General features: G+C 40.5%; 2 protein-coding genes and 1 long non-coding RNA gene across 3 annotated transcripts in view; 2 read left to right on the forward strand and 1 right to left on the reverse strand.

The window, feature by feature from the left end:
- Positions 1 to 25,220, forward strand: part of LOC308299483 — a 711,129-nt gene that overhangs the window by 654,750 nt on the left and 31,159 nt on the right. The window lies entirely within an intron of this gene.
- hspa5 (heat shock protein 5) lies at positions 251 to 9,761 on the reverse strand. The gene is made up of 9 exons (XM_080743800.1): positions 9,636 to 9,761; positions 3,848 to 4,001; positions 3,223 to 3,454; positions 2,965 to 3,102; positions 2,727 to 2,839; positions 2,035 to 2,425; positions 1,513 to 1,750; positions 1,225 to 1,392; positions 251 to 1,087 (listed from the first exon to the last, which is right to left on the reverse strand). The coding sequence occupies exons 2-9, from the start codon at positions 3,961 to 3,963 to the stop codon at positions 519 to 521; spliced, it is 1,965 nt and encodes a 654-aa protein (XP_080599926.1). The 5' UTR covers positions 3,964 to 4,001; positions 9,636 to 9,761; the 3' UTR covers positions 251 to 518.
- The window catches only part of golga2 (golgin A2), a 40,350-nt gene continuing 31,159 nt past the window's right edge, over positions 16,030 to 25,220 (forward strand). Inside the window, exons 1-4 of the mRNA XM_080743261.1 lie at positions 16,030 to 16,096; positions 17,669 to 17,812; positions 20,923 to 20,991; positions 22,615 to 22,767. Coding sequence (XP_080599387.1) covers positions 16,049 to 16,096; positions 17,669 to 17,812; positions 20,923 to 20,991; positions 22,615 to 22,767 — 414 coding nt within the window. The 5' untranslated portion in view covers positions 16,030 to 16,048. The remainder of the gene's footprint in view (positions 16,097 to 17,668; positions 17,813 to 20,922; positions 20,992 to 22,614; positions 22,768 to 25,220) is intronic.

A 25,220-nucleotide genomic window follows, 5' to 3' on the forward strand; every position in this document is an offset into this window, starting at 1 on the left:
TTATCGTAGCACATTTTGCAGTTTACAGAGGTCAAATGGTCAACAACCCAAGATATGAATGAACTGATGGGAAACAAAGACAAACATTTATATCAAACATTTATTTCAACATCTTCATTGTAGAAAGGCTTCTCTACAACGACCAGAGTCAATAAATAACTTCTTAACAGTGAACATGTCAAGCCCATGAACCCACGAACCCCCCCTGCCCCCCCTTACTAATCCCCTCCCCCCTACAGAACCCCTTTCGGGACTGCCTGAGAACAGCAGTAGCGAGCCACAAATCTGGGCCGACAATAATCTCCACCCTAGAGCGAAGAGCACCTCCCTCACACATTGAAAGTGATTTCAAAGATCTTTACGGAAGTTTTCAGCATGGTTGCTTTTTTTTTTTGCCACTCCTTCCCAACCTTTCTTCTCACCATTTGAGTCCAATGAGTCCATTATGTACATCTAGGTGCCACTACCAGAGAGGCGAGAGGTGACAGAATAAAGTACTTTTGTTACGTTACATCTGCCTACAACTCATCCTTCTCTTCCTGCTCGCCCTCTCCACCCTCGGGTGGGGGTGCACCAGCTCCACCATAGAGCTTGCTGACGATAGGCTGTACTACTTCTTCGAGCTCCTTCTTCTTGGCCTTGAATTCTTCCAGCTCTGCCTCTTGGTGAGACTCCATCCACTCAATTTTCTCCTCCACGGCCTTCTCGATCAGCTCCTTGTCCTCGTCGGACAACTTGCCACCAAGCTTCTCCTTGTCGCCGATCTGGTTCTTCAGAGAGTAGGCATAGCTCTCCAGCTCGTTGCGGGCGTCGATGCGCTCCTTCAGCTTCTTGTCGTCGTCGGCAAAGCGCTCAGCATCGTCCACCATGCGCTTGATGTCTTCGGGTGTCAGACGATTCTGGTCATTGGTGATGGTGATTTTGTTCTTGTTGCCTGTGCCCTTGTCCTCTGCAGTCACGCGCAGGATACCGTTGACATCAATCTCAAAGGTGACCTCAATCTGGGGGACGCCACGGGGAGCAGGAGGGATGCCAGTCAGATCAAAGGTGCCCAGCAGATGGTTGTCTTTGGTCAGGGGACGCTCTCCTAAAGGGGACAAGTAGAAATGTACAATCAGATCCAAAGTTCAGCAATATAGATAAGATAAAGAACGAGACTGGTAACACTTGATTATTCATTATGGCTAAAATCCAGGCAAGTTGCCAATAAAAGTATTCTCTTACCTTCATAGACCTTGATGGTGACAGTGGGCTGATTGTCAGAGGCGGTAGAGAAGATCTGGGACTTCTTTGTGGGCACTACAGTGTTCCTGGGGATCAGCTTGGTCATTACTCCTCCAACCGTCTCAATACCCAGGGTCAGGGGGCACACATCAAGAAGAACCAGGTCACCTGGAATAGGAAATGGAACACATTAGGTTAGGCCCATGTAAAGTAATACAAAATACAAAATAAGATTCACTGCAGTAACATAAGTATTATGAAGTGGATCAGCTAGCAATGGTAACCTACCAGTGTCCTCCTCTCCAGAGAGCACTCCAGCCTGCACAGCAGCTCCATAAGCCACAGCCTCGTCAGGGTTGATGCCTCTGGACGGCTCCTTGCCATTGAAGAACTCCTTCACCAGCTGCTGGATTTTAGGGATACGGGTAGAGCCTCCGACCAAGACGATCTCATCAATGTCAGGTTTCTTCAGGTCAGAATCTTCCAACACTTTCTGCACAGGCTTCATGGTGGAACGGAAGAGATCCTGGAAGTAAACAAAGCCTGGTTAATAAAGATGCACCATGAAGCTGTGGAGCACTTGAGCAGACTAAATAGGCACCCATGATCTGAAATCTTATCACAGTGTTTCTCAAACTTTTAAATGTCAAGGTCTCCCCTTAACTCTGACAGTGAACAAATGAAACCAAATGGACTCCCAGTTTCCATTTGTACACTGTCAGAGTTACAGACTTGTGTGGGTCCATTTAGACCCCCCCCTAAAAGAACCCACAGAGTGTATGGAATCCACTTTGAGAAAGGCTGCCTTACCATGTTGAGCTCCTCAAACTTGGCACGAGTCAGGGTCTCAGAGAAGTCCTCGCCCTCAAAGAAGGACTCGATCTCAATGCGGGCCTGGTGCTGGGCAGACAGGGCTCTCTTGGCCTTCTCGACCTCACGACGCAGTTTCTGCACAGCACGGTTGTCCTTGCGCACATCTTTGCCCGTCTTCTTCTTGTACAGCTTGATGAAGTGCTCCATGACACGCTGGTCAAAGTCCTCACCTCCCAAGTGAGTGTCACCGTTGGTGGCCACCACTTCAAACACACCGTTGTCAATGGTAAGGAGGGAAACGTCGAAGGTGCCACCACCGAGGTCGAACACAAGAATGTTCTTCTCTCCATCCTTCTTGTCGAGGCCATAGGCAATGGCAGCAGCGGTTCTGGAAAACACAACAGAAATGTCTGTAAATATTTAAAGTCTGACTTCATTCATGGCGGGTGATTAAGCAATGAGTTATATTTTCATCCATGCCTTACCACTTATCTCTAAACTTCTTTGCCTTATTTTTACCATTTGGAAAAACATTTTAAAATACTTCAAATAGCCGATCTACATCGACACGTTGTGAGCTTGTAGATCAGCTATTTTAAATATCAAAAATTTCAAAATAGTACAAAATAGTTTAGGGATAAGGGGTAAGGCATGGACGAAAATAGAGCCCCATGTATAGAGACACTTACGGCTCATTGATGATTCTCATGACGTTCAATCCGGCAATGACTCCGGCATCCTTGGTGGCCTGACGCTGGGCATCATTGAAATAGGCAGGGACCGTAACAACAGCATGGGTGACCTTTGTAAACAACAATAAAATCTGATTAGAAAACATCCTTATTCACAATGCATAGTTTCCCTGATTTCATGTTGGTTTTTTTGTTGTTCTTTTACATAAAAATTTAAATAAATAAATTCCTTTACCTTCTTCCCCAGGTAAGCCTCAGCGGTCTCCTTCATCTTAGTCAGCACCATAGCAGAGATCTCCTCAGGCGCAAAGGTCTTAACCTGTCCACCAGAAACTTCCAACTGAATGTGGGGCTTGCTCTTCTTCTCCACAACCTAGACAAAAAAAAATAACATCCATTTTGTAATCCTTTTTTTTTTCACCCTAACAAATATTAAGATCCACAATCGATAACCTTTGAGGCCCTACTCGTGTGCCAGGAGCATTTAACAAACCTTGAATGGAAAGTACTTGATGTCATGCTGCACATGCACATCGGTCCAGGTACGCCCAATCAACCGCTTGGCATCAAAGACCGTGTTCTCAGGATTGGAGGTCAGCTGGTTCTTGGCAGCATCACCAATCAGACGCTCACCCTCAGCGGTGAAGGCCACATAAGATGGGGTGATGCGGTTTCCCTGGTCATTGGCAATGATCTCAACACGACCATTTTTGAACACTCCAACACTAAAAGGGCAAAGAGAGTTGACATTTAAACTTAATGGTTATTGAAACCCTCAATACTCTGCTAACTTCACTTTTGCCTCTGTACTTTGTCTATTCTTTCCTGGCCCTACACAACATATATGTGACGAACATAAATCTACAAGCTCCCAACACGTCATGCTGCAAAGCGCTGGGAGCTTGTAGATCTGCTATTTTTGGCAAATGTTCCCCCCAGAATAGGCATGCTGATTAAGGAACATCACCACACAGGAAACAATCCCATAGGACTTTTTGTGTTATCCTTTTAACATCATTGTTGTACCTCTGTACCATTTTGCAACTGTTATTAAAGTATTCAAACTGTTATTAAAGTATTCAAAAACACATCAAATGTATTATGTAACATCATCTTACCACGAGTAGGTGGTCCCCAAGTCAATTCCGACCACGGTCCCCACGCTCTCCCTCTTGTCATCATCGTCGGCAAACACAGTGCCGGCGACCAGCAACACCATGCACAAAAGCCTCATCTTCACTTGTCTGTTGTTCTTCACCTCACTTAAGAAATCTGTGAAAAAATGGCAATTCAATTAACTACTGAAATATTGAATTGTTAAGCTGGTGACATTGTGCAATTAAGACGTCCATGTCCTGGAAGTTTTAGCCACTGTATTACAGAGGCTAAAAAAGCAATTTGACCATAGTCTACCGGCTCCTCATAGTTGCTTTAAGTCTTAAATTAATACACAGGAACACAATGGAAACAAGCCCTTACTGCTTTTTGTGTTATCCTTTTAGCGTTATTGTAAAATCGTACCACAAACTGTCAATAAAGAATTCAATCAAAAAAAAAATCAAGCTACTATGAGGTAGACTGGGATCAAATCGCCTTGCAGTTTTCACATCCGGTCTACAGCGGTTACGGAAACGGCCTGCGTGCGTTCAAGAAGGTGGGCGGAAATGCCCGGATACAGTATTGGAGTAGGCGGGCTCTAGACCGGATAGGAGGATTGCTTAGTAAATGAAGTGAAAACCAGGCTTTTTAGAGTCTGACAGGCTGGTACAGCGCAAAGCCTGGCGATGACGCGAGGTTAACTTTGAGGAGGAGAGGCACTGTCTGCGATGCTCATGCTCTAGTCTAGTCTTTAGTACTAGTCAGATAAACGTTTTACAGATCGGGATCCCACAGTTATCCTAGATCAAAAATAATAAATACCAAACATAATACTCAAAATGGACGCCTTAAAAACATAGTCAATATTGGGCAGATTTTGAATAATCGGTCTTAGTAAATCGGGTGGTGCCCCCAACGTTTTCTTCAAACACCCGGCATTTTAGCTTCAGCAGCGTGCAACTGCACAGCAAGCTCGCTTGAATGTAGGCCAACACTGTTCTACTGACAGTGACAGGACGTAAAATACAAAGACGTATTGACAAAAAGTGTTCGATAGCATTTCGTCCATGCCTTTCAGAAATTAATAAGCATTTTTAATACCGCGGTGGAGTTGGATTCAGGTTGGATATTCACCCAGATGGATATTCAACATTTTTAGGGACCGTCCACAAATTACAGATTGCATTTTAAAAAAAATGCAATATCTCCTAGAAAAAGATACCTGGACACACCAAAATACATCACAAGGTCCATTGGACATTCCTACACGATGCACAAATTTTATTTTGAAATTTTCCCTCAAAGTGTATTTTTGAAGATTTTTTGAAATCTAAGAAATTGAATAACCTTTTGGTCACATGACTTTTTCAACAAAATCATGGTTCAGATAATTTGTTAGGAAGTCCTACATGATGCACACCTTTTACTTTGAACAAATATGTCAAAACCTATTTTTAATGAATTTCTGAAATCTTAGAATTGTAATAACATTGGGGTTAAGTGACTTTGACACCCAAATCTTTGTTCACATTGTCTGGCAGGCATTTCTACATGATGCACACCTTTTACTTTGAACAAATATGTCAAAACCTATTTTTAATGAATTTCTTAAATCTTAGAATTGTAATAACATTGGGGTTAAGTGACTTTGACACCCAAATCTTTGTTCACATTGTCTGGCAGGCATTTCTACATGATGCACACCTTTTACTTTGAACAAATATGTCAAAACCTATTTTTAATGAATTTTAGAAATCTTAGAATTGTAATAACATTGGGGTCACATGACTTTGATAGCCAAATCTTTGTTCACATTGTCTGGCAGGCATTTCTACATGATGCACACCTTTTACTTTGAAAAGATATGTCAAAACTTATTTTTAATGAATTTTAGAAATCTTAGAATTGTAATAACATTGGGGTTACATGACTTTGATAGCCAAATCTTTGTTCAGATTGTCTGGCAGGCATTTCTACATGATGCACACCTTTTACTTTGAACAAATATGTCAAAACCTATTTTTAATGAATTTCTGAAATCTTAGAATTGTAATAACATTGGGGTTAAGTGACTTTGACACCCAAATCTTTGTTCACATTGTCTGGCAGGCATTTCTACATGATGCACACCTTTTACTTTGAACAAATATGTCAAAACCTATTTTTAATGAATTTCTGAAATCTTAGAATTGTAATAACATTGGGGTTAAGTGACTTTGACACCCAAATCTTTGTTCACATTGTCTGGCAGGCATTTCTACATGATGCACACCTTTTACTTTGAACAAATATGTCAAAACCTATTTTTAATGAATTTTAGAATTCTTAAAATTGTAATAACATTGGGGTCACATGACTTTGATAGCCAAATCTTTGTTCAGATTGTCTGGCAGGCATTTCTACATGATGCACACCTTTTACTTTGAAAAGATATGTCAAAACTTATTTTTAATGAATTTTAGAAATCTTAGAATTGTAATAACATTGGGGTTACATGACTTTGATAGCCAAATCTTTGTTCAGATTGTCTGGCAGGCATGTCTACATGATGCACACCTTTTACTTTGAACAAATATGTCAAAACCTATTTTTAATGAATTTCTGAAATCTTAGAATTGTAATAACATTGGGGTCACATGACTTTGATAGCCAAATCTTTGTTCAGATTGTCTGGCAGGCATTTCTACATGATGCACACCTTTTACTTTGAACAAATATGTCAAAACCTATTTTTAATGAATTTCTGAAATCTTAGAATTGTAATAACATTAAGGTTAAGTGACTTTGACACCCAAATCTTTGTTCACATTGTCTAGCAGGCATTTCTACATGATGCACACCTTTTACTTTGAAAAGATATGTCAAAACTTATTTTTAATGAATTTTAGAAATCTTAGAATTGTAATAACATTGGGGTTAAGTGACTTTGACACCCAAATCTTTGTTCACATTGTCTGGCAGGCATTTCTACATGATGCACACCTTTTACTTTGAACAAATATGTCAAAACCTATTTTTAATGAATTTTAGAAATCTTAGAATTGTAATAACATTAAGGTTAAGTGACTTTGACACCCAAATCTTTGTTCACATTGTCTGGCAGGCATTTCTACATGATGCACACCTTTTACTTTGAAAAGATATGTCAAAACTTATTTAGGTTAGGTTTTGACATATTTGTTCAAAGTAAAAGGTGTGCATCATGTAGAAATGCCTGCCAGACAATGTGAACAAAGATTTGGGTGTCAAAGTCACTTAACCCCAATGTTATTACAATTCTAAGATTTCAGAAATTCATTAAAAATAGGTTTTGACATATTTGTTCAAAGTAAAAGGTGTGCATCATGTAGAAATGCCTGCCAGACAATCTGAACAAAGATTTGGCTATCAAAGTCATGTGACCCCAATGTTATTACAATTCTAAGATTTCAGAAATTCATTAAAAATAGGTTTTGACATATTTGTTCAAAGTAAAAGGTGTGCATCATGTAGAAATGCCTGCCAGACAATGTGAACAAAGATTTGGGTGTCAAAGTCACTTAACCCCAATGTTATTACAATTCTAAGATTTCAGAAATTCATTAAAAATAGGTTTTGACATATTTGTTCAAAGTAAAAGGTGTGCATCATGTAGAAATGCCTGCCAGACAATGTGAACAAAGATTTGGGTGTCAAAGTCACTTAACCCCAATGTTATTACAATTCTAAGATTTCAGAAATTCATTAAAAATAGGTTTTGACATATTTGTTCAAAGTAAAAGGTGTGCATCATGTAGAAATGCCTGCCAGACAATCTGAACAAAGATTTGGCTATCAAAGTCATGTGACCCCAATGTTATTACAATTCTAAGATTTCAGAAATTCATTAAAAATAGGTTTTGACATATTTGTTCAAAGTAAAAGGTGTGCATCATGTAGAAATGCCTGCCAGACAATCTGAACAAAGATTTGGCTATCAAAGTCATGTAACCCCAATGTTATTACAATTCTAAGATTTCAGAAATTCATTAAAAATAGGTTTTGACATATTTGTTCAAAGTAAAAGGTGTGCATCATGTAGAAATGCCTGCCAGACAATGTGAACAAAGATTTGGGTGTCAAAGTCACTTAACCCCAATGTTATTACAATTCTAAGATTTCAGAAATTCATTAAAAATAGGTTTTGACATATTTGTTCAAAGTAAAAGGTGTGCATCATGTAGAAATGCCTGCCAGACAATCTGAACAAAGATTTGGCTATCAAAGTCATGTGACCCCAATGTTATTACAATTCTAAGATTTCAGAAATTCATTAAAAATAGGTTTTGACATATTTGTTCAAAGTAAAAGGTGTGCATCATGTAGAAATGCCTGCCAGACAATCTGAACAAAGATTTGGCTATCAAAGTCATGTAACCCCAATGTTATTACAATTCTAAGATTTCTAAAATTCATTAAAAATAAGTTTTGACATATCTTTTCAAAGTAAAAGGTGTGCATCATGTAGAAATGCCTGCCAGACAATGTGAACAAAGATTTGGGTGTCAAAGTCACTTAACCCCAATGTTATTACAATTCTAAGATTTCAGAAATTCATTAAAAATAGGTTTTGACATATTTGTTCAAAGTAAAAGGTGTGCATCATGTAGAAATGCCTGCCAGACAATCTGAACAAAGATTTGGCTATCAAAGTCATGTAACCCCAATGTTATTACAATTCTAAGATTTCTAAAATTCATTAAAAATAAGTTTTGACATATCTTTTCAAAGTAAAAGGTGTGCATCATGTAGAAATGCCTGCCAGACAATGTGAACAAAGATTTGGGTGTCAAAGTCACTTAACCCCAATGTTATTACAATTCTAAGATTTCAGAAATTCATTAAAAATAGGTTTTGACATATTTGTTCAAAGTAAAAGGTGTGCATCATGTAGAAATGCCTGCCAGACAATGTGAACAAAGATTTGGGTGTCAAAGTCACTTAACCCCAATGTTATTACAATTCTAAGATTTCAGAAATTCATTAAAAATAGGTTTTGACATATTTGTTCAAAGTAAAAGGTGTGCATCATGTAGAAATGCCTGCCAGACAATGTGAACAAAGATTTGGGTGTCAAAGTCACTTAACCCCAATGTTATTACAATTCTAAGATTTCAGAAATTCATTAAAAATAGGTTTTGACATATTTGTTCAAAGTAAAAGGTGTGCATCATGTAGAAATGCCTGCCAGACAATCTGAACAAAGATTTGGCTATCAAAGTCATGTGACCCCAATGTTATTACAATTCTAAGATTTCAGAAATTCATTAAAAATAGGTTTTGACATATTTGTTCAAAGTAAAAGGTGTGCATCATGTAGGACTTCCTAACAAATTTTCTGAACCATGATTTTGTTGAAAAAGTCATGTGACCAAAAGGTTATTCAATTTCTTAGATTTCAAAAAATCTTCAAAAATACACTTTGAGGGAAAATTTCAAAATAAAATTTGTGCATCGTGTAGGAATGTCCAATGGACCTTGTGATGTATTTTGGTGTGTCCAGGTATCTTTTTCTAGGAGATATTGCATTTTTTTTTAAATGCAATCTGTAATTTGTGGACGGTCCCTAAAAATGTTGAATATCCATCTGGGTGAATATCCAACCTGAATCCAACTCCACCGCGGTATTTTTAATAGCTTTGGGCTGTTAGCGTAGCGTGCCGACAAGGGGAGAAGAGCTAAACGTCCTCCAAGCAGCTGCTGCTAGGCCAATTCATGCCATTATTTCATGTCAAAATGTGACCAGCTCTGCCCAATATGAATAATAATATCGTCACATTATTCACATACCTTTACACCAGATACTGAATGGGTTCTCTTCTCCCGGCCCGTCTGTCTCCTTGGCGTTATTCCAACCAAAGGTATGGTATAGCAGCAGCAGCAGACCCTCTTGTCTTTGCTTGAATTCTTTCTCTGTACATGAAATGATGTGTTGAATAAATGGTTCGCTCTCCGTATATAAGCATTCACTTCGTCCCCGTCGTGGAGCTACGCGATTGGTCCCACGGCCGCTCGTTGGAAGGCGCCCATTGGCTGCACAGGGTATGCTGGCCGCTGCTGATTTGCACACGTTTGGTAACGTCAACGTCATGAGTCATTGCTTACTGTACCACTGCTGATTGGCTAGCTGTCAGATGGATCATATTTTAGAGCATATTTTTTTGTGTGTGCATAGACTTGTGGGAAGGAAGGGATTATTTTACAATGTGCCTTTCTTGTTCATTTATTACTATGTGCATTTCTTCTTTAGGTTGCCCTGCAGCCTAGGCGTCATCCCAGTAATAGATAGATCAATATTTGAGTCCATTGAAGACTTATAGGGCTAGGCTATTCAGCATTCATATGCCTCTGGTTGTCTGATGTGTTAAGCTATGTGTTAGGCTATGGCCTACCAGTACAAAAGTAATGACTAATCACTACCAGTAAGTAAACAATGTGTGTCAGAGAGTAAATATGCAATGCATGTAGCCTAATTACATCAGAAAAACTATTGTATGTTGTTGCATCATTCCATAGTCCCATTAAGTCCCAACTCCTATGGCTTGCCTCAATATCGACTCTGACATGTAACAGATATGCAATAACATGAATACCGGTATCACCCTATTATTTAGGCCTGCTGGCTGCTGCATGTGTGTGTGACACTTTTTTGGAGCGGTGAAAGCGCTCCCAATAGACAGGTATGTCCGTGGGTATGTGGGTGGCTGGGTGGCTGGCTGGCCGTGTCCGTCCGTAGCCTGGCAATACCTTGAGTGGCCACACACAACACACTAGTTAAAGGAGGGGCGCTGTTTTGTGCAGGCCAGGCACACTCACCACTCACTCACAGGCACAGTTTACACTCACTCACTCACTCACTCACATAGGGTACAGCTGCTCAAATTCACCGCTCCACTTCGAACCGAGGTTCGATTTTTGAATGAACACAACGGGGGTCATGGAGAAAATAGACATTGCACACAAATATTGTAGCCTATAAATGGATCAAACTGATATATCTATGTTATATCTTCAGTCCGTTTTCCAAATAGCTGCAAACTGACAGAGCAGAGTGGGAACATAACATTTGATGAAGCCTTTTAATAAATCATTTGTGTAATCTATGACAAGTGGTTCTCAAAGTGGGGACCAGAGACCCCCAGGGGCCCTGGAAGAGGTTTCAGGTGGCCCCCACAACAGTTTAAACTCAAACAATCAAAACACTCTCAAGTCGTGAAAATCTACAAACTCACAACTTGTGAAAATCTACATGCTCACCACATGTCATAAACATGTTGCAACATAACACATTGGGAGCTTGTAGATCAACTATTTTCAAAGGATGTTGACAACTCTTTTCTAATGGTGGTCCCTGGCCTGGTCCTCGACCTGAAAATGTTTGAGAACCACTGATACAGTATATGTCCGGCTGCGATCACTCCAAGGTCATAGTCAAAGGTGAGGTATCCCATTATGGCCTTTGCTTTAATCATATGGTATCATGGTTACTTTAAAACAAATAACATATTAAGCCATTAAGAAAGAGGAGATTGCTGTCAAATGTGACATGAACAATTCATAAAGGAATTGGTATTTTAAAATGGTATAAGTTAGGGCATCAAAGAAATAAAGAATTGGAGCAGGTGGGCTGAGGTCAGTGACTATAGGCTAATGAATGATATCAGAGCTGATGGTGCTTTGGTCTAACTGTTAGACATGTTAGACTCTAACATGTAGTGGATTGTTGTCAGCCACTGGCAAACTCAATCACTGGCAAACATTCAATGAAAATAGTAGATCTACAGCTCAGTTTGTAGACCAGCTATTTTCAACAAATAGATTTGGTGTAGAGGCAAAAAATTTGCTGATCGTCACCTTATATAGACCCCTGTGGACCCGGTTCAACAGGTTTAAGTAGTTAAATGTCTCCAGGACTGTGACAATTTTGAGCCTAATAGAGGTTTCATGGGCCTAATTCAACAAGGAATAAAGAAGGGTTTATTTGTCACTTAATCATACAGGTATAAGCAGCTAAATGTTTGTGGGACACAGCTAAAAATGAGAAAAGAATGTAATGGATGAGTTAAAGATACAAAGGTAAAAACAGGTAAAAGCATGTTTGATGTGATATATTTACTTCCACAGTTGATCTAGTAATCATGTTGGTAACCGGTCTACTAGCCAATAAACCTCACCCTGATTTGTTTCCGCTGATCTCACGCTGACCGCTCGTTGGGACGGTTCTATAGTATTCTTGAATTTGTTTTACTGAGGATAAGGTTAGATATAACTTTAGGGTTAAGCATAGCTTTACTGAGGTTAAGATTAGGAATAGGGTCAGGTTTTGGCAACGTTTTACTGAGGTCAAGGTTAGGAATAAGGTTAGGTTTATCCTCTTAAGCTGGCCATACACTAGCCGATAATCGGGCCCGACTGAATCGGGTAGAATTAAACACTACAGGATCATTTTTTCAGATTATTTTACCAGATAATCTAAACGGACTCAGACTAGCCGTTTTGAACAGTCGGGCGCTCCGCACGCTACAGGATTCTATCACGATTGAGTCGGGCTCGCACACAGCAATAATAAATAATATAATGAATACAAGATGCCACGGGGGGTGTTCTGAGAGCTGTGCTTTGCAACACGCACGCACACGCACATACAAACACATGGCGTTATCCACTGACTCAACACACAACACCGCCTCACGCAACGAAAAAAAAAAGCTTCAATATGGAAGTTGTGTCCTATTTTGACGATATGAGATCACTTTGACACGTTTCATGTACATCCAACTCTGACATCCCCTCTCTCTCCTGCGCTAAAGCACCGCTCCGTCCTTGTCATGGTGCCTGATTTATGATTAGTCGTATGACTGTGTAGCGCACCCAGAACAAGATCTCCAAGACCAAACTGTGTCTGTCCCGTGCCACGTTGTAAGCTTGTAGATCAGGATGGGCGTGTACTTCTTTGACTCATAGAGATGGGATTTATGGTCCTTTGAAGTGAACCGGATCTCTGGGATCCGTTCCTTTCAAAGAGCCGTTCAAAAGACTGGCTCATTAGTTACTTTGTAGATTTTGATTATAATTACAAATAACTTCAACCCTATATACATTTATTTCTGCCATATATAGGTAGGCCTACATACCTGCCATTTGTTGCATTGTGAGCTTGTAGATCGGCTATTTTCAAAAGATTTTTCTACATTTTATTCATTGGAAAATCTGTGAAACAGGACATTCTGCCTACTTTCTACTATTGGTAGGTCTAATCTGTAGGCTACATTAATTAAATGTTGAATGATACCAATACGTTTGTACTTTTACTCAAGTATATTAGCATTCCAAAAACCTCTACTTGTGGCAGAGTATTTCCACATTGATTGCAGTAGGCTATTTTCCCACCACTGTTCATTAGAAAGGAACGGCTCCCTACTGCGAACCGGATCCCATCGTTCATTTCAAAGAGCCGTTCAAAATACTCGATTCGTTCGCGAACGTCCCACCTACTTGCAAGGGATGTGTGCTAGCTGGTCGCAGTCTTCTGTTTGTTTGATGCGCGCTGCCGTTGAGTTTTAATTTAAATCCCAATCATTCATGATACAACCTGATGGACGGACGGACGCTATGAAAAGTGTGTCTGTGTGCGTGTGTGTGTGTGTGTGTGTGTGTGTGTGTGTGTGTGTGTGTGTGTGTGTGTGTGTGTGTGTGAGAGGCAGAGGCCGGGAGAGGTGGAGAGAAAAAAAAAAGAGATGGATCTGTCACTCAGTCATACGTATGCTCAGAGACTTGCGTCTATCAGCGGCTGCTGTAGTCTACTATTTTCTCTCAGTCCCCTGCTGCCCTTCCAGTCTTCCAGACAAGTACTGATCCAGGAAAATATCAAACATGTTTGAAAAGAGTCGGGCTACCCCCGATCGTCCTCCGAGCCACTCGGCTGGGCACCGAGTGGATCTGTGAGACCTCACGCTAGACGACGTTCATGCCCGATTGTCGGGCCCGTTTCAGTCGGTGGCAGCCCGATTGTCGGGGGGGTAATTAAATAGCCCGATTATCGGCTAGTGTGCGGCCAGCTTAAGGCATGGTTTGCCGAGGTTACGTTTAGGACCGTTTTGCCAGATAGACGCCAGGGGCGACTGTGTTTTAGGGCGAGTCTTCTGGTATTCATCATGTTTAGGTTACTATGAAACATAAGACAGGTGTGGAGAATCAAATGGTGTCTAATGAAATGAAGAGAGACAAGTGTAGGTAGAATGCTTTGAGTTTGTAGGGTAGTCCCACTGCAGAGATTATATTCCAGGGTATTATTAATATCAATGTTGAGTAAAAGAAAAGGGATATCAATATTTGGCATCTATGGACTACACAACTTGTTTTAGTGAGAATAGAAATCAGGTTTAATCCTGGCTGAATCACATGGATGGGGGTGACTTCTGATTGAAAGGCATGAAACAGAAAAGGTACCCATAAACCATGCCTCATGTGCACCACATCTCGATGATGTAAACACAGCTCAGCGTTGCACTCATGTAGATGGTAGTGTCTCTTGCAAGACGGCATGTTTCTAACCTAGGCCTACTTCTGTGAGCATTTCCCAATCCCTATAGCCTCATTGTGCTGTAATTGAGCTTGTATAGATCTGCTATTTTTGAAAAGATGTGAAAATGTGTGCAAATCTTTGAATATACTGTATGTATTTTTTAAGTGAAAAACTAAACTCAAATTTTGCTTCTGGGGGTCCCTGGAAATAAATATTTAGAGATGGGGGTCCGTGGCCAAATCCATAACATTTTGGGGGTCCTTCACATGAAAAGGTTTGAGCACCACTGACATAGAAACATTAGAAGGATTTAGAAGATATTTATAGAATCGTGTCAAAAATATTCAAAGACCCGCACAAATTTTCAAAAATAGCAGATCTACAAACTCGCAGTGTGGCACAATCTGCTATTGTTCAATGGTTAAAGCACAAAATAATGCATAATAATAATGCATTCCCATTCATGGGGGCCCCACAGTGAATCCTTGTACCCAGGGCCCAGAATTTGGTGTGACACCCCTGACATTTGCAAAAAAAATAAAACACTTTTGAATATAATGTAGACAGCAGTGACAGTATAGAGATTGTAATTACAGTAGGCCTCATAATGTTGAACCCCAGGCTTTTTTTGTGTGTCTTGGAACACCAAAGATGATGTCACACACCTAAGAAAAATGCAGTATATACAAGCTGTTAGCTTTTAGATCTGCAGTAATGGAAAGTAACTAAATACATTTACTTACAGTAAGTTCTGTAGTACAATTTTGACTTATACTCCTATACTCCACTAGTCCACTGAATCTGAGAGACAGTAATTTTACTCCACTATTTGAAAACTTTAGTTACTCGTTACTAATACTTTGTAGGTTTTGATTATTATTCAAAAACATACCACTTCAGCCCTATATAGGTTACACTGTGTCCATTTGAAAATAGCTGATCTACAAGCTCACAATGTGTCTAGATGCGACACAGTGTGAGCTTGTAGATTTGCTATTTTCAAAGGATTTTTTATACATTTTATACATTAGAAAACTTGTGAAATGGACATTCTGCATAATGAGTAGTTTCTACTTTTGGTACTTTAAAGCAGTAGTTCACCCCCAAAATGACTTTTTTCTATTGATTACTCATGCCATGGAGACTTGAATTCAACAATATCGTTTCGTATTTTTTGCATTCAAGACAAAAATGTGATTACAATAAATTTACCCCCATTGATTCCGGATGGGGACCCATCCAGAATAAATGGGGGTACATTTACTATACCGTAAATAAAAATGTTGTCTTAGCAATGCGACAAAAAACTAATTATTGAACTCAGGTCTCCATGGCATGAGTAATCAATAGAAAATTAGTCATTTTGGGGGTGAACTACTCCTTTAAGTACATTTTGATACCAATACTTTTGTAATTTTACTAAATTTATTTTAGAATTCGGGACATCTACTTGTAACCAGAGAATCTCTACATTGCAGTATTGATACTTTTACTTGAGTAAAGAATGTGAGTACTTTTTCCACCACACTGGAAAATGCAGCTGTAAGCTTTTAGATCTGTATTAACTTTTGGGAACACCCCGGCATTAAATATGGCGCCCCTAGTGGCCGGCCACCATGTTCCAGTGCAAGTGCAAACTGATGACGTGGTTCGGTTCGCCTACCGGACGAGCAGGAGGATGGCGGACCAGAGCAGGCAAATCAAACTCGCCGCAGCCAAGAAAAAGGTAAATTATCAGAAAGTGAACGTAACAATAACAACAAAACAAGCACGGGAAGCGTCTCGTGTGTCTGCTGTGACTTGTCAGCGGGTTGTTTTCGTTCACCGGGGAGGTTGGTGACATTACACGTCCTCCGACTCGTCCCCTGTCGCTCTCACCGACAGTCCTGCGTGTGTCAAGGCGCTCGTCGGATAGGAGAGGCCGGGGCTTCTTTTGGGCCTCGGTTGATAGTGTTGAATTGCTAGATTATGTTGACTATTTGTTCTTATTGGAGACGTTTATACGTGTATTCTTTGCCTACTTGTTCCACTTCAGTAATTTACTAAGTGGGAAAGTGTGTGTGGCTTTCTACCACATCTTCTAATTGTGTAGTTGGCCGTTTCTAGTTAGCGTGTTGTGCTAATGGCTAACTTGATTTGGTAGCTATGCAGTTAATTATAATGTAGTGACATGATAATAGACAACAGTTACCTAAGTAAAGCTTGTTTGCGGTTCAGTATTCAATGTCCTGCTTTCTGCAACTTCAACAAAACCCCCAGTGAGACATTGGAACTAAGTTAACAAGATAAGATGACTGACTGTTTTGACAGCTGACACCCCCACCTCGTCACATTGTCCTTGTCTGGTGTGCTCTCAGAGTGAGACAGTGGTTCTCAAACTTTCACATTTCAAGGTTTCTCCTTAACTTTGACAGTGTGCAAATGGAACCAAATGGACCCATCAGGGTTAATTTGGTTCCATTTGTACACTGTCAGAGTTACAGACTTGTAATTTAGACCCCCTCACTTTGAGAATCACTGCTCTAAGAAAGATTGGCCTTATCAATATTGTTGCTGACTGTTGGCCAGGGCAGTGGACCCTTCAACATTTGCCATTGCCTTTCTATTTCCGTGGATATGTGATATGTGGGTTCAACCCAGTATTTATACATTGCATGCATATTGGAATTTCCATTAACTATCTGGAGATGGCTGGGAGCCTGTGTCCTCGCCAGTGTCAGCTGTCACTAGTAGGAGGCATAACTCGGGCATAGGGAAGTCGGGACACTCAATACCACACGTTGATTAGTGTACTTTAGTCAAGAAACGTATGGGTCATTCTGTCATGAACGATTTAATGGTGGTAGTAGTAGTTGGCCATAATTGAAGTTAACTTTACACCCTTGTGGAGAAGTAAACAATCAATGTGGTCACTCTAATTGTACTAAACATGCTGCAAGCAATGCAGTTGGTGTCTTGGTGATGGGGGTGCATTGTTGCAAACGAAATGAATGAAGTTTCTTGAATAGTCTGTTTCTCTCTCCCACTTTCTCTCTCTCTCTCTCACTCACTCACTCACTCTCACACACACACACACACACACACACACACACACACACACACACACACACACACACACACACACCACACCACACCACACCACACCACACCACACTATGTACACAGTCTACTCTACACACTGAGGAGAGATCCTTGCTATTTCATCTGAGGGGGAAGTCACAAAGTTAGCCTGACAAAAGCTTTGAGCAACTGAAGGACATTACTGTTCTCTCATCATCCCTTTCTCTCCTTTGGCCAGCTGAAGGAGTTTCAGCAGAAGAGCACCCCTCCCAGTGGAGGAGGAGGAGAGAAGGGGGCAGGAGGAGCAGGGGCCAAGAAGAAGAGGAAGGTGAAGGGGGTTAACCAGTCTGATGTAGCGGCATCAGACAGAAACTCTCCAGATGTGAGTTTATGACTGCTTTCTGTCTGTCTGTCTGTCTGTCTGTCTGTCTGTCTGTCTGTCTGTCTGTCTGTATGTCTGTCCGTCAAGTCTAATTTGCACTTAAAGGGTCATGCGACATCATCACATGACACATTTTCGGCCAAAGCATAAATTAGCCTTTGGTCTGACAGCTGTTTGTTTGGCTATTAAGTAGTCACCTGTGCATCTTTGTTTTTGTTTGTATCCTGTCTTGAGTGTGTGTTATGTGTAGGTCCACTATAGTGTATGTGTGGTTAATACACATCTACACTAGATACATGATACGTGGCCTGAAAAGTGAAACAAAAAAGATACATTTAAATAGAGAAATTCAATTTCCATTGGACCTCCGTATTCAGTCAATACAGGAACAAATGCCTCATGCCATAAACAGCACCTTGTTGGCATTAGAATGGAGTCCTTATAGTGCCTTGCATTTTTTTTTGTAATAAAGCAATGCAAGCAAAAGTATCATAACCATATTTACTTTAGCCTACAAATGGTCTTCTAGTTAGAAGATATAGAAATCTATTGTAGACATGTTGATGAGGTTTGTAAATCATGAAACAACATGGCAGCATAATATTGTATTATTCTAATTGATTAGTATGAATACTTAGCTGTCCTACAGTGCACGCTGAACCGATTCATCCTCGTTATTGATATATTTAGATATAGGATCGGGAGTCCGTTCGTTCTGTTGTATTTCATTTCTACAGAACAACTCACAAAACCGCTATGGAGACCTATTCACACTACCTGATAGTTAGTTATACCTGTTCTGTCTGGGGCCATTAAAATTCCAATGCTGTCACTGTCATGTACTGCCAAAGGACATATACTAGTATGTACTGTACAATACATCCTTTGGCAGTACATGACAGCAGACAGAAAATGTCTTGAATGTCTTAACGAGTCAGCATTGCGCCGACAGGCAAAATTGAAGCACTCTGCACTCAAAATTGAATGCTTGAACATCAGAATAACTCGGGTAGCAGAGCTAGCATCACAAGCAATAGTGTTCATGCTAATCGTTATTCCTTCTTCTGTTCAGCTCTAGATTTGAATTGATGTAGATTCATCCAAGTCTTGGGATCTTTGAAATTGCATCTGGCTTTATGTTTCCATATATTTTAGCACTTCTCAGGACTATAGTGGACACGTTACTGAAGTTGTAGAGCTGCAGACTGAATGGGTGTTTGTAGCCAATCTGACCCGCTTATAGTACGTGTGCATATTGACAATACTCTAAAACTTAATGTACCTGTCTTTTAATGACTATGCTGTAATGACTCTTTGGATAATTTTTGTTCCAACACCCCATAAACAAACTAACATCGCTTTCTGACTGCATAATTTAACAGATAAGCACATATACACACATACACCATTTAAACCTTCATATCTGAAGTGCAGCTCTGCGTTTTATATCCATAGTATACAATATTTAAATGAATATCAACTTTTTGTGATATAAGTTAATAACAATTTCTACTACATTTATGCCAATGTTCCATCACGAGGAATAGAAAAAAGTATTAACATATTTGTGTTTTCCTGTTAAATATCTTTATCTTTTGTATAGTATTGCATTTTCCTTTGTGTCAACCCTAAGACTTGTGTTGCCCAAATTGTGTGTAACGCTCATCTTGTATACATATTTCAATCATTTATTAAGTCATAAACTTAATCTCAGATGTTTACCAGCTAGAACACGATGGCTTCTGCATTACAGGAAGTCAGACAGCAACTAGCCTATCATTTTCATCTTTGTTAAAATCTTACAGATGATGGCGCATCATCAACATGAGTTGCCCAACCTATTTACCACTTTCAAACTGGCTTCGCCATTTTGGGACAAGTCATTGTAGGAGACATAAAAGCTCACAACATGTCGCAGATTCTATTAATTCAATTGCATTGTATTCTGCAATTGTACTAGAGCTACGCTTCCTCTCAGGCCTGTTTTTCTGCCTCTGTTGAGAAATGGTGATTCTGATTTGCTCCAGGAGATTTGTGATGAGGTTATCAGTCTACTCTTGGCCTTAGTTCAGTCTATGGGTCTGACAAACTGTCTAGGATGAATAACCTTGAACCAGAAAGAGGTTATTGAGGTGATCAATATGGCAGTGTAACATTATATACTGCCTCATGAAACTCAAATGTGCTTAATGTCTATATAGTTTCATCAGAGTCATACCACAAACGATTGGTACCCTTTCCCCCACTGTGCACACACGCCTTCACAGAAGTTCAGCTCTGTTTTTCATGTTCACTAATTTGCTTCAGTGCCTTTACTACTACTACAACTGCAAAGACTAATGGCCACTAATGGGCACGTCCTGATAAGCCAAACGCCGATAAGGCAAACGCTGATAAGCCAAACTCCTTTTTTTTTTTTTTTTACTCCTTTTGTTATGGTGAAATGTGAGCTCACCTGCATCGCGTTTCATTCCATTCATGCGTTTATCGTGTGCTTACGATTCCATTCACCACGGCTTCGTAACTCGCGCGGCGCTCCGCCGGCCGCGCGGCCCTGGCCCGCTCTTCGCGGGCACTCGCGCGAAGAGCAGGACCAAGGTCCGCTGGCCTTCGCGCCGCTTGCAATGTCGTGGACAATAACTGTGACATATAACCATTGTATTGCTAAAAATAAGGAGGCTACTCTGTTTCCTTAACGAGACGGCAGAAGATCACTACGGTAGGAGACCCGGGCAGTACATTTGCGTTTGCCTTATCAGCGTTTGCCTTATCGGCGTTTGACTTAGAGGGATTTCCCCCCACTAATGACCTTTGTCTCTAGTGTTTTTGTGAGACTTCTTAAAGTCTCACAAAAGCGGTCATTTTTACTGACCAGTTCCCAGTACAGTGGAAAACAGAGCCAACTTCAAGTAAAGACTGGAATGTGAGTCATACGCCAGTCCTTAGTCTCCCCATGGTCCCACTCCCAGCACAATGGCATTAAATATTTCTCATTTCAAATCCCTTTCGTTAGATACTCTTGGCACTTACCCTTTCTATCCCTTTCTATGTATCCCTTTTCCTTTCTTACTCAACCTCACCTTCCCATCTGTCCCTGTCCTGTCATGTAGTTTGACAGTATTCTGAAAGCACTTAGTCAGAGCAATGGAGTAGTCCTGCCTCCCTATGGCAACAGTCAGGTGAGCCTCGCTCTTTCAGTACTTCCTGTCTGTTCCTCTTGCTCGTTTTCTTCTCCTTGCATTCCTTACTGTCACGTGCTGCTCTTTGCTGCTCCTTCCATAGTGGGTGATATTTTATCCAATGCAATGCTACCCCTGCTACCGGCCCCTTACCTCTAGTGCAGGGGTCTTCAACAGGGCGTCCGGGACCCCTAGGGGGTCCTCAGAGTTACTACAGGGGGGCCGCCAAATCTTTGTGTGATAGGATAATTCTTTTAAAATTAACAACTTGAACCCTCGCATCCCAATTCTGAGAAGAACTTTAGCCAAAAATAGCAGATCTATAAATTTGTAGATCGGCTATTTTCAGCAAATGGGTTCGGTTTAAGATTTAAAAAAAGTACAAAGTGAAAGGTCAAGAGGGGGTCCCTGCTTCATGTCTCTCTCAGCTAAGGGGTCCTTGGCCTGAAAACGTTGAAGACCCCTGCTCTAGTGCATCCTCACCCTCATTAGTGTGTTTACATGCACGCTAATGCCCTGATCGTACCCCAAATAATGCAACACTGAAGTTGAAATGGTCATATACTGTAAATATTGTTGTGAGAGTTTCAAAAGCAGGGGTTTAAGAGGTTATGATCAATCTTTTGATTTATTTGGGCATGTAGGCTAAATGCTTTTTGGGATTTCTTTGTTTCTTTACATGTGCTGTAATAAGGTTGAACAGTTCACTGTATAGGAAGTATTTACAAACCTTTGTGGGGAATTTGTGTAATCGCATTATCGCACTAATGCTATGCATTTAAATGCTTATATTGAATTATTGCCATGACCCGTTAACGGGTATTGGTGTGCATGAAAATGCATTTGGAATTGGATGGTTTGAAGTGCATACATTGGGACACTGTGGGGTCTAGGGAGGGACTGTGGAGCAGGAAGAGAGGAATGACTTCCTCTCTGTTCAGACCTTGTTTTGGCATGTTGTTGTTGTTTTTGTCAGAGATACTGATGAGTGATGACCCACCAGAATCCCTGTCTAATGTCCTAGCAGTGCTGTGTGAATTGGGTCAGTTAACATGACTCGACTTCAGTTCGGTTGGTCCATTTGCATGGCCATGGCATCCTTGTGTGGGCAGTGGGCACCTGACATTATTTTTGCTAGATTTTATGCAGAGATTGCAGACTGTATGTTTACTGTAGTTCTCAAAAGAAAACTGTCGTCATTTTGTTGTTGTTTGCTCAGCAGTGTTTTGTATGGCGTGCTTACATTAACCTTGGCATCCCTATTTTGGACATGTCATTAGGGGCAAAGGTTTTAAAAAATAGCTACAATCTCAATATGCAAAGCAATGTGAGATTGTGGAACAGGCAGCTCTTTTTGAAAAGCCAAAGTATAACATTACATTTAAGTGGTTAATCCCCCACATTTTCTGTCTTAGCCTTAACACATTAAAACCGGGAAAGCTGCTGTCATTTTAGATTTTTGGTGTTGGCCATTCAAAAATTGCAGATGTACAAGCTCGCAGCACGGCGAGCACGACACTTTGTGCCATGCTGCAAGCTTGTATGTCTGCTATTTTCTATGTTGTAGGGTTGAACTAGTCTGTCTATGTGTGTGTGTGTGTGTGTGTGTGTGTTGCCTCTCAGGCCTATGCTGACATGGAGACCAGCGGGTCTCCGGTCCCTCAGCTGCTGGAGAATCCCATTGGAGAGCCTGGCCGTGGCTCACCTGTGTCTAACCCCGCTAGTGCTATTACAGCTACTAACCCAGAGTGTGTCACTCACAACACAGACCTACAGGTGTGTCTCTCTCACACTTTTTTCTCTCTCTCTCACTCCCCCCCCTGCCCCCCCGTTTGTCAGTCACCTTTTCTTTTATTGTCATAAATCCCATTAACATGCTTAATGTGCTTTGTCTACATACTAAAGTACTTATTACATTACAGCTAAATACATTTTCCACTCCTCAGTGCTAAACACAGTGCTGGTTTGGTATTGAAAGAGAGTGAAAACCCTGCATTCTAAAACATTAATGAGTGTGTAGACGAAGGTTTCAAGCTGTCGATAATGTTTTTGCTGATTGCGAGTGCTGATGGGAGTGACCTTTGCGGCGTGAACCACAACCACATTGATAACTAGTTGGCAATGTCACAGTATGTGTGACACCAGAGGTAAATGTTACGCTCACAGCGCACACTACTCTTAACTCATTGACTGCCAAGGCCCGAGTTTCCCGAGTTATTACAGTAGTCCCAGGCTGCCACAGCCCGAGTTTCCCGAGTTGGAAGCCATTTAAAAAAAATATATATATATATATATTTTTAGAAACATTTTTTTCTAAAAATGCCTAAAATGTATTAGGCATGATCGCAATCACAAAATTGCATGGTTAGCCCCATAACAAACACATCTTTCAAAATGGCAAAAATGGCTGTTTTGTCTGACTTTGAAGGCTTCCATCTCATGAATGCCTGAACGGATTTCCAAGCGGATTTTTTTGTTTGAAAGCTGTTAAAAAGTACTACACATATGGTGCATATATGGTGCATGGGCGTGCACGATCCGTGCACAAAAAAATGATCCGTGCACTAGAAATTTAGGAAGGTGGCAGTGTTTGTTTTGTCTGACTTTGAAGGCTTCTATCTCATGAATGCCTGAACGGATTTCCAAGCGGATTTTTTTGTTTGAAAGCTGTTAAAAAGTACTACACATATGATGCATATATGGTGCATGGGCGTGCACGATCCGTGCACTAAAAATTGATCCGTGCACTAGAAATCTAGGAACGTGGCATCCTGGTACTTGGCGGCCATCTTGAAAAGGGAATGAGTTAAAGGAGTAGTTCACCCCCAAAATGACTTTTTTTCTATTGATTAGTCATGCCATGGAGAGTAGAGTTCAATAATATTTTTTGGTTTTTGTCACATTCCTAAGACAAAAATTTGATTCGAGTAAATTTACCCCCATTGATTCCGGATGGTGACCCGTTTCGAAACGGGTCACCATCCGGAATGAATGGGGGTAAATTTATTGTTATCACATTTTTGTCTTAGGAATGTGACAAAAACCAAAAAAAATGATTGAACTCTAGTCTCCATGGCGTGACTAATCAATAGAAAAAAAGTCATTTTGGGGGTGAACTACTCCTTTAAGTACAAACATGGTCAACAACAACTTAAGCGTTGACACCTTGTTTTCAGTTGAAAAAACATTACTTTTGTTATGAGACACAAATTATTAATCGGGGAGAAAAAAAAAACATAATGTTGCTGTCAGTTTATATGGATACATGTTTGATCGATAAACATTAATAGCAGTCGAGTGAACTAAAAACAACCAGATGGCTCACCTGGTGAGAGCGTATACCCCATAAATAGGCTTTTGACCTTATTCATATCGCTGCCATCTTGAATCACATGACCACATAAGGTGGCAGCCTGCATTACAAACCAATGTAAACAATGGAGCGATGGTCCCGCGACTCCCGCCATCATAACTATTTGTTGTTAGATTGTTCCTGATTAATATGCAAAAACCACAATACAGTAAGTTAATATGATGGCAGAGCAAGCAAAGTCTGCACAGATACTGTAGCAAGTCTGTGCAGAGTAACATTGCAACCTAACTACCATGAATATTGTGGATGTACCCTTCTTTTGAATCCTTTTGGGGATGTTGATGTTGTCATCTGCCCATTCATCGATTTGGTCAAAAGAAATTGGTTGAACACAACTCATATGTTGGTACCACCGCTCCATTGTTTACAATGGTTTGTAATGCATTGCAGGCTGCCACCCTATGTGGTCATGTGATCCAAGATGGCCACGGTGTGAATAAGGTCAATAGCACTTCTCACAGATGACCCAGGTTTGAATCCACCTCGAGGCTCTTTGCCCTCTTTGTTCTCTCATGCCTTTCTTGTCTGTCTCTCTCTCTCGCTGTCACTATCAAAAATGATGCAGAAATACATTCTGATCATACACACAGTGCTCTTGTATCGCTGTGTATGTACACTACTAGGGATGGTCCGATCAGGTTTTTTGGAACCGATCACCGAGCACCGATGACAAAAGTTTGATCACCCGATACCGATCAATCACCGATCCGATCGATTTATTATTTATATATTATTTATATTTTCTAAATGTTAATGTTTTAACTTTAATTAATTAATTCACTAATGAATTCATTTATATATTTGCCTTACAGTTATTTACCAGCATTACTATGTATTTATTATCATAGCAGTAACT

The sequence above is a fragment of the Nannobrachium achirus genome (assembly GCF_963921795.1).
Source record: "Nannobrachium achirus genome assembly, chromosome: 15".
Classification (NCBI taxonomy): domain Eukaryota; kingdom Metazoa; phylum Chordata; class Actinopteri; order Myctophiformes; family Myctophidae; genus Nannobrachium; species Nannobrachium achirus.